The sequence below is a fragment of the Manacus candei genome, unplaced genomic scaffold (assembly GCF_025592945.1).
Source record: "Manacus candei isolate 608988 ecotype Guabito, Panama unplaced genomic scaffold, ASM2559294v1 h1tg000005l, whole genome shotgun sequence".
Classification (NCBI taxonomy): Eukaryota; Metazoa; Chordata; class Aves; order Passeriformes; family Pipridae; genus Manacus; species Manacus candei.
Window position 1 is genome coordinate 70,111 of NW_026138053.1, and position 9,783 is coordinate 79,893.

Genomic DNA, 9,783 nt, shown 5'->3' on the forward strand with positions numbered 1-9,783 from the left:
AGCAGCAGGTTTGCTGGGACGCCACCCTGCTGGGGAATGCACCTGCCCGGGCGAGAGGTGAGGGCTCGCAGCCCATCCTTGGCGCTGCCGCGTCGCACCGGGACGGGGAGCCGGCAGGGGCACCGCACCTGCTTCTTGGCAGGCAGCTGCAGGAGGAAAGGGAGAGGTTTTCCCCCTGGGCTCCCTCGGTAGCTGGATCCAGTGGAAGGAAAGCCAGGAAAAAGCATCGCTGCCAGCCAGGAGCAGGAAGCTGTGCCGGGTTGTCGCGTGTGGGCAGCAGGTGAGTGATCCCTCCTCCCCGGGAGTTGTGCCGTGCGGGAAGGGACGCGCTTCGCCAGGAGCTGCCGGCAGGTTTGGGGGCTGCCTCAGACCTACTTCTTAAGAGATCCTGCCTCTTGCCTCCACTGCGTTTCTTCCTTGCACCATTGTGTTTCCTCTCAGCAGGTAAGGCTTGGGAGTTTCTTGTTCCTTTGGGACTCCCAGGCCGCCCTCGGCAGAGGTACATCAGGACAGGCTCTGCGGGGTCAGGATAATGGATGCCTGTTATGCACGCAGGGAGGAAGGGGGAACACGAGACTTTGCAATGGAGCATACCAAAGCTATCTAGATTTGTGTAAAAAGCAGCTGCACACTGACCCTGTTACAACAAGCCCTCCGCCACCCTTAACCCCTGAGCCCCTAGGCTTGGAGAAAGGAAGGGACAGTCCACCATCACCCAGGGCTTCCCCAGGGCTTCCCAAAGGGTGTCTTGTGGCAGGAGCACTGGTGGGATGCTCACTTCTAGGAAAGCATTATCCCTCTGGCAGGGTAGAGAGAGTGGTCTCTCCCCACAGGTACAGATTAAGCTGCATAGCTTTGCATGGATTTTGAGAAGCCCGGGAAAGGAGGAATGCTGGGAATTGGTGTTTGGTGTAGCAGTGAAAAGAGCTTGAGTCTCTTGCTAGGATTTTGGGTGAGACGGGCATGCCACATGAAGGCCCCATTACTCCTATTCTTTGCAGGTTCCTCTGTCCCCAGTCCTGAGTTCTCAGGAGAAGAGAGGAAACCTTCCCACATGCTCCCAGGGACACAGGCAGGCCTTGAGCACTATGACATTCAGAGCTTCTGATTTGTGCATTGTCAGTAATTCAGGCATAAAACAAGATACATGAGCTTCGTTCTCTTTTAGCCTACTGGGGAGTTAGAATCGAATTGAATATGCTTAGGAAGCATTTTTTTACTGAGAGGATGGTCAAACACTGGAACAGCCTTCCTAGAGAGGTGGTCAATACTCCAAGCCTGTCAGTATTTAAGAGGCATTTGGGCAATGCTCTTAATAATATGCCTTAACTTATTCAGCCCTGAATTGGTCAGGCAATTGGATTAGATTATCATTTTAGGTCCTCTTTAATTGAAATAGAATAGACAGAATAGAATAGACAAACTGGAATACAGCAGACAGAACAGAATATCTTGTTTTGGTTGGAAGGGATCTACAACAATTCAGGGCTGACTCTCTTGATAAAGAAATGCTTCCTAAAGCATTGGAAGTTGGAAAAATTACAAGAAATTATGGGGAAAAATTTATGCCTGTTCTGGACTAAAGGTTTCTGTGAGGCACAGAGGGGTGGCAAGTCCATCCCAAACAGGCTATGGCCAGACCTGGCCAAGAAGCAAATAAGCTGTGAGGCACTGGGGAAGCAGGGGACTGCAATGGCTTTGGATTTGTTTGAGATTGTGAGGCTCTGTTGGCTCTCATCTAGTTTGCTCATGCAAATAATTTTATGTGTTGTTATTTTACAACAGATCTTGCTGACTCTTCCAGTCTCCATGATGCTCACAAAGTCCACATAAGGCTGCATAAAACCCTTCCAAGGCTGGAAGTACAAGGAAGCACTGCAGGAGCCTGTCCCACCCCCAGACTTCCCCTCCTGAATCTTGTGGGTAAGGAATGTCTCAAAGGGTACCCTGGGTTCAGGTTCAGTAAGAGGAGGAAAGTGAGGAGTATTTCAACAGCTGAATTGTATGTGGCTCTGAAATTAAAGTGTTAATTAACATACAGTCCATGGCCTGTCTGTCAGATATCAGGCAGTCAGACAAAGAGTTCATAAGTAAATAAATATATGCATACATCATTCTGAGGCATTCAGCCAGTGTGCATCTTCCACACCTGCAGCCAGGAGTGGCCAGAAAACTGTTGATGATGACCCTCAGTTTCCAGTTAAATATTATCAGAGCGGGGGAAAAAAAAACATAATGAAAAAGGAAAAACATGAACATTTTTGTTGTCCTACATTCCCAGTGTTTTCCTGTTCTTCCTCCCCAGCTGCCAGCCAGCAGTGGGGAAGGACAGAGTGTCAATTTTTTCCTGAAACGTGCCCTTTGGACATAAAGCATAGTGTGGCTGGGCTGGTCCTCTCCTCCTTTTTCTCTTGCACACAGAGACGGAAGCACTGAAGGTTCTGGGTTCAGTAGTGAGTTAGAGATTAATGACCTGTGATACGTGCTGTCAAAAGGCTAATCTGGTGGCTTAAGCTCCCAAGGGGTCTGTATGATGGTCTGTCCCAGACGAGGTAGCCCAAAGAACACCAACAGAAAAGGCCACAGCTGTGGAAAGGCTGTCCTTCTCCTTCATGGCAGAGCAGGCAGCCATATCCCTTCCTTTCTCTTGATCTGATCTGGGCAAAATGATGTGCTGCATAATGCCAAGAAACAAGATCAGCAGATCTGGTGAGGTCTGGTTTCATCCCTTCTCCAAGGCGTGGTGGGTGACAGCTTTGGTTTAACGTATATTTTTCTGAAGAGGATGGAAGGCAATGCAGCCAGCCTGAGGAATGGGAAATTGTAGCTAGATTTAAGGAAGAATGTGTTCCTGGTGAGGGTGGTTCAACACTGCAATGATTCCTGAGGGGCTGTGGATCCTCCATCCTTGGCACCTGAGTGGATGGGGCCCTGAGCTACCCAGTCTGACTTCTAGGTTAACTCTGCTTTAAGCAGGGGGATGAGTGACTTCACAAGGTCCCATCCCACCTGAATTACTCTGTGATTCTAAGTGTAAAAATACTGTTAGTAGTAGCACAAACCCTCACAGTCTAGGGAAGCCCAAGCATGTGTGGATTCTTACAGAACAAGTGTTATATTCCCAGAACATTTTCAAACTGGCAGAAGGAAACATGAAAGCACACTGCAGTGGGAGCCTTTGCCTCTCCAAATCAGTTGGTTAATAGGGGTTAATGTGACACTGGGAAACTCTCCAAATCATTTGTTTAAGAGGTTATATAACACTGGAAAATATGTGCTCATAGAGGTGACACCTTATTTTTTTCCCTCAGCCAGATGCTCCTCCAGTTTTATCTCTTGCTCCCTGCCCTTCTTCTGAGCAAATAAAAAATTAAGATGGTTAACTTTTAAAGAGTAATATGAGAATGCAGTGCTGTACCTTGATTTTTGGTCACATTTTCCCTCATTGTGATTTGTGCTGTTGTGGTTTTTTTGTTTACTGTTTGACTTACAACTTGTGTGCACAACTTGGGTCAAGCAGCAGAAGGACACAGACTTTGCACTTCTCCAAGCTTTATGTTTTCTCAGTCCCAAATCTCAATCTAATCTACAAATTTGCTATCTACTAGACTCACTCATTTGATGCTAAGGAGGAGATAAGGCACCTCTGTGCTTGGAGAAGGAAAGGCAGGAGGAAGCAGTGTTTAGCACCAAGCTGATTTGCATAGGCTGGGAAACAACTCTGGACTCAACATCTTCTCACTCCTCTGCTTTGAAAGTGCCTCGTGACATCCTCACCTTCTCAGGGACCCGTTTCCTGGGCACACGTGGACAGCACAAGGTATCTGCTGTCTCATGCAAACTCAGAGTCCCAGCAGGCACAGATCAGCCTGCTCAGCCACAGCTCTTTTCCCTCTCTAATTGATGCTTTCTGATTGTTCTGGCTCTAGCCAGGAGCTGTAGATCTCTCACAGGCCTCCCAGCAACTGTACCCTCTGGAGCCTGGGTTTCTGTGCCCCAGCCCTCTCCCTGCCCAGGCAATCCAAGCAGCAGGAGCTGTGCAGGGAACAGCCCTGTGTGCAGCTCAGGGAGTGTGATGGGTCCCGGGCCTGCAAACCCACGGTGGTTACAGACTTCCTGGACACGTGCTGCCTCTGGCAGTGTGCCCTGAGCCACGTCCAAAGTGACCTCATGCTCCATCACAGCCGGGGAGTGACTCAGGAGGAGCTTGGCCTGACACTGTCAGGCGGTGTCTGGTTCGGGCACCCCCCACACTATTGTCCTCCCTCTCCCCCCACCCTGTGTTGGCTGGTCCCCAAGGGAAGGGGATTTTGAGGTGTTTGCTGGCAGCAAAGGCAATGCCACAAGGGGATGTGGTCTGTGGGGACTGTCTGGGAACAGGGAGAGCAATGGAAGGAACGATCCCTGGTGTGTGCAGAGCTGCCATGTGTGGAGGTCACAAATTGTCCCAGCCTGTGTGTAATGAGCCCCGAGTCCCAGCGCCACACAGAGCAGGGCATGAAGACAAACAGAGTGTGCTTGGCATGGGCTGACGGGCTCATGAGAGCCATTTCCAGCAGGCAGGGTGCTGAGTGGCTGTCCCCCCACCCGGGAGAAGTGACACAACTCTGACACAAGGGACCTGCCCTGTCCCTGTCCCTGCCATGGGCTCCTGCAGGGCTCAGAGCAGTCTGTGTGTGTCTGCCTGTGATAGTCAAGGGGGTATCATCCTGTCTGGGAGATGGCCACAGAGGCAATTCTTGGGTCTCCAGTGTCTGCCCCATGTCTTCAGGGCACACCTGAGATGCTCCTGCAGTGTCCTCCCCAGCACCTCTCCTTGATTTGGGTACAAGCTGTTCTAGAGGGTCCCTGTGGTGCTGTGGGACCAGCTGGGGCACTGACGTGCCAGGGAGGCACATTATGTGAGAGAAACTCAAGTTTTTTCCACTCTTGGTGTAAAACTGTACACAGAGAAGCACTGAGGGGAACCAGGACACTGGGGACACAAGGCTGGGAAGCCGAGCTGTGGGCTGAGAAAGGTGCTGTGCTGAGGGGAGCCCAGCTAAGCACAGCACCTCAGAGCCTCCCTCCACGCTGCAGCCACCACCGCCCTTCCCCTGCTCCCCTCCAGTGGTGAAGTGTTTCACGGACCAGCAGAGAGGAGAGCAAAGTCTCAGGGTGCCTGGTCCCAGCTGTCAGACAGCTCTTTCCAGGGCAGATGTAACTGGAGATGTAACCACCATATTTCTTTAAGCAACTTGTGAGGGGAAACCACTGGCAGTGCAGGGGTAGAGACAAGGCTGAGAACGTGCAGCAAAGGCAGCTCTTCCTCTTCCAGTGGCTGGAATGGAAGGGTTAAACCCTGGTCCTGACCCCCACCTCCTGCTGTCCTTCTGGGCAGCAGAGCCAGTTGGTGACAAGAGGCTGATGCTGATGAGGGAGCATGTGAAGTCAGAGCTGTGAATGGGGCTTTATCCCAGGAGGGACCTGCCTCTGCTCTGTCCCTGCCCTGCTGCCAGCACCAGCTGCAGGCAGAGTCCTGTGGGCAGCAATGTGCCAGTAGCCTCTGAGCAGGGCACACAAGGCTGGGGAGGCAGGAGACTCACCCTTGGGCCAGGCTGAGGTTCCCCCGAAGTGCGTGGAGGTCTTCTGGGAAGATGTATGTGGATGATCTGTTCTCCAACACACAGGGCTTTTGTGAGGGAGGCAGGGTGAGGTCTGCAGGCCAGCCTGGAGCAGCCAAGGCCCTGGGTTCGGCAGGGGATTGATTGGTACAGGGGAGCAGGGTCTCTGTTTAATGAAATCTTCTCTTCTTGACTCTTTCAGATGAAAGGTACAGGAAAGGAAGGACACAGCCCCGGTTATTCCCTTATGGTGCTGCTCTGGGAATGCTCCACTATGTTCCACAGCCGTGCCTGGATGGTGGGCTCAATCTCAGCACATGGACCGTAGCTCTCCAGGTGGCACCACTGCAGAAGGAAACTCCATGAGGATCCAAAGAATGAGACAGAGACATCACTGCTCGAGAAATGTAGCTGCCTTCACCACTGCTGCTGCCTTGAACCTCCACTTTGCCATAAGGGTGTAGATTCATCTGTGCAACCACCCCACTGTGCCCTCCTCACTCAGCTGCCCACCATGCCAGAGCTGGCAGAGCTGAGCAGCCCCCGCACCCCTGCAGACGCAGACCACATCCAGAGGAACATCTTGGAGGAGCATGTGGAGCTCTGGTGGTTCCAGGACCCCAAAAAGTCCATCCTGTGCTACGGGATGGCTGTGGTGCTGATCCTGGCCTGTGGGATCGGGGGCATCATCCTGCTTTACAGCACTAGCAGCCGGTCTGGAGAGTGGCGGCTGGCCGTGGGCACCACGCTGTGCCTCCTGGCACTGCTCGTGCTGCTGAAGCAGCTGCTGAGCTCTGCAATCCAGGACATGAACTGCATCCGCAGCCGGGATCAGATCGAGCTCCTGAAGAGCGGGGGCTTCTCGGACTGCCTGGTGCTGCTGCTCAGCGCCCTGGTGCTGCTGGTCTGCGGGGTCGTGCTCACCATCCTCTCCACCACGACCATGCAGCTCAGCCCCGCGCGGCCGCTGGCCAGCATGTTCACCAGCGGGGTCGTCCTCCTGACTGCTGGCAGCGCCATCCTGCTCTGCCTGCTGCTCTACCTGCTCTGCACCTCCTGCCGCCGAGCCGCTCCTCGGAGCCTGGAGACCGGCGAGATCCGCGTCTTCACCATCTCCGGCCGCCTCGCTGGGAGCAGGCGGCTGCCTCCCACCTCCAGCATGGCCAACCTGATCTGACCCAGGACACCTCTGCGTGAGCCTCGGTGGATACGACCTGTCAGTGCTGGCCTTTCCTGAAGGAAGGGCGAGAGCTGTGATGTGCCTTGTGCTTCTGCCAGGGATGACTGGCATTTGCTTTGCTGATGGCACAGCAGAGACTTGGGGTGCCTGGACGGGCTCTGGGACCTGCTGTGTTGGGCGTGCAGTGCTGGCCTGGTTGGTGTTTTATCTCCTCAAACCTTCTGTGACAGCTGCTCCTGCTCGGCTGTGACCTGTGTCACAGAGTGAAGGTGAGCCTGTCCTGTACCCCTGGGGACCCCAGTACTCACTTGGTTCCTGCAGGTCCTGGAACTGTCACATGCTCTCCTGGCAGGAGAGGCTGTGATTGTGGGTGGTATAAAACCACCCTGTGCTCTGTGCAGGGCCTCCAGCTCCTGAGTGAAGCAGAGCCTCCAGCAGCTGGTGAATGGCAGGAAATACTCTGTGTCAGCAGGCATGAGGCACAGGCAAAGGGAGCCTGGTGGGAGGTATGGCTGCAGGGCCTGCTCCCAAGAAAGCACCTGTGTGTCTGTGGGAGTGAGTGTGGGATTTGTATGGGATTCTTTGTGCCAGAGCCACAGCATGGCTGGACCTCACATGAAATTCTGTTTGTGTTTGCAATGCCAGGATCTCTTCCACCTGTGGCTTATCAAAGGGGTGATCAAGGGGTGTCAAGGCCCTGACAGGTTACCCATGCTGGACTGTGTGTTGGGGCTCTGTTATCACACCAGCATAAGCCACATGAGCCACAAACAGCAAGGTGCAGTGGCTGGGGGATGGTGATGGAATGCCTGAATCCCAGGGCTGGAGCTCTCTGCAAGAGTGGTGTGAGAGGCTGTGCCCTCCCACTGCAGTTTCCCAAGCAGATGCACCTCTGTTGCCAGGAGCCCTACAGCTTATCCCAGTCCCTGCCTGTTTCTATACTGTTTCTGTCTACCAAGTGCTGCAGCTCCTGCAGGGCAAAAAAGTTTTTCTGCTGTCACTTGGGCCTCACCTGGAGGTTTTTTTCTGTTTTATCTCTATAAGGTGTCTATCTCCAAGGTGTCCTTTCCAGAGGCAGACTAACAATTCACCCCAGGAGCTTTTCCTGTGATTTAAGACTAATTTACCTGTCAAAATTCTCATTTCCTTCAGAGACCTACTAACCCATTTCTTGCCCTTTCCATTGACATATATCCTAACCTCCAAGCAAAGCTGCTCCTGCAAAACCTTCTCTTCATCTTCCTGTCTGCTCCCATCTCCCCCTCATCTGAGCTGCTCTGCCCCAGATGTTGGTTTTGCTCATTATTTGCCAAGTTTCCTCTGCAATGGCACAAGACTGAGTTATTACTTTTTAGTGCTTGGTAGCAAATTCATTTGGAAGAGGATGGTAGCTCATTCCTTTACTAAAAGCACAAATCACTGTTTCCACACCTGGAGGCAGTGTCAGAGTTCACCATTGGTGAGCCCCACAAGGTATATGCTGGACAATGAAGGCTTCATTCTTTCACAGCTCCAGACCCGATGCAGTGAGATCACATGAGGGCACATCTGTATTCATCTGCTCTTGCCCTGCTCCTGCTGGCTTTCCTTCCCTTGAAGCCTTGGATTGTTTTCTCCAAAATATGGATACATCATTTGGGCTTTTCTTTCTGTATCTCTGTTATTTCTACATTTTCCTCTGCCCCTTTCTCTTCATCTGTAGATTTTATTAAACTGGTGTTTCCTCTTCTCTCTGCATCTCCTCCCTTAACCTGCCCAAGAGCTCAGAGGGTGTAACAGAACTCAGATCTTTCTGTGCTAAATCTCTTCAAAGCAAAGAGCTGTCCTTCCCCTCTGGGCTGTTTGGCCCTAGGTCCAGCAGGGACCACTGTGCATACACAGGGAGGGACAGACCAGAGCTGGACAGTTCTGCACCATCACCACTGCTGGTGCTCTGCACATCTGTGTCAGTGCCTGTGCAGTTGTGCCAGGCTGCACCCCCTCTGCCTGCAGCAGTGCTCCAGCAGTTACTCCCTGCTCCCCCAACCCACACGTGTGGACAGGCCACAGCTGCCTCTGCCCCAGCTGTTTTGCACATCTGGGCATTTCTGTGAAGATGCGTGGCTGTGCCCAGCTCGCAGCTCTGTGCTGCCTGCATGTCACTGTGAATCCTCCTCCCCTCCAGAGCCCCTTCAAAATGTACCCCAAGTGCCTGTGAATTGTGCCAGACAAGGGTGATCATGGGCCGTGTCAGCAACCCAAGGAGAGAATGGCTGAGAACAGACTGTGCCTGAAGATGATGGTTTGGGTGTCCGGTGCCCAGAGGGACAGCCTGTGCTGCCCCAGTCACTGACTCACCTCTGCAGCAGGGGTACTGGTTTGTGTCTTCCTCAGTTCCTGTGTTGTGTGTGGAAATACATAATAAAGTGTTAGAGAAGCTGACTGTGTTGAAGCTGATGCTTGAGTGCTGGCCTCTCTGTACAGCAGGAGGTGGCAGGGCTTTGCAGAGCTGGCCTCTGCTCAGGCTGGGCCCAAGGCAGAAACCATGACATCCCAGGGTCCCTCCTGTGGCTGTGCTTTTGGATTATTGGCTGGTGTGTGGCAATGCCACCATGGCCCCAAAACCTTATTTCCTGATACATGACCCGCGCCTCCAAGTGCAGGTCCCTCTGCCTAAGGACCCGGATGTAGCCGGATCCCCTCTGTGAACCTGTGACCTCACCGTGACCCTGAAAGATGCTCACATGGAGCACACAAAGCTTCCTGAATATGTCAGTGCTGGCTGGTTTGTTTACAGAGAAGCTCTTTTACCCTGGGGCAGGGCTGAGCCTTGTGGCAGCAGCTGCTCCCTGCAAGGAGCCTGGAACCAGTCTGCCTGCATACCTGCTCCCAGTCCCGTCCCCAGCCTCAGCCACAGTCCTTCTGGCACCTTCCTGGGCTGAACCCCTTGAGAAGGATCCTCTTTTTCTGCTCTGACCCCTTGTAATCCCAGCTCTGCATGCCAGGTGTATTTCCCTCCCT

General features: G+C 53.0%; 1 protein-coding gene across 5 annotated transcripts; it reads left to right on the plus strand.

The window, feature by feature from the left end:
• Positions 1-13: 13 nt before the first annotated feature.
• Positions 14-9,783, plus strand: TMEM125 (transmembrane protein 125). 5 transcript variants are annotated; one of them, XM_051808510.1, is made up of 3 exons: positions 14-280; positions 1,786-1,923; positions 5,806-9,783. In XM_051808510.1, the coding sequence occupies exon 3, from the start codon at positions 6,118-6,120 to the stop codon at positions 6,778-6,780; it is 663 nt and encodes a 220-aa protein (XP_051664470.1). In that variant the 5' UTR covers positions 14-280; positions 1,786-1,923; positions 5,806-6,117; the 3' UTR covers positions 6,781-9,783. The 5 variants fall into 5 exon arrangements, with proteins under 5 accessions (XP_051664470.1, XP_051664476.1, XP_051664494.1 ...); XM_051808516.1 differs by lacking the exon at positions 14-280 and adding an exon at positions 292-444; XM_051808534.1 differs by lacking the exons at positions 14-280; positions 1,786-1,923 and adding an exon at positions 1,935-3,820.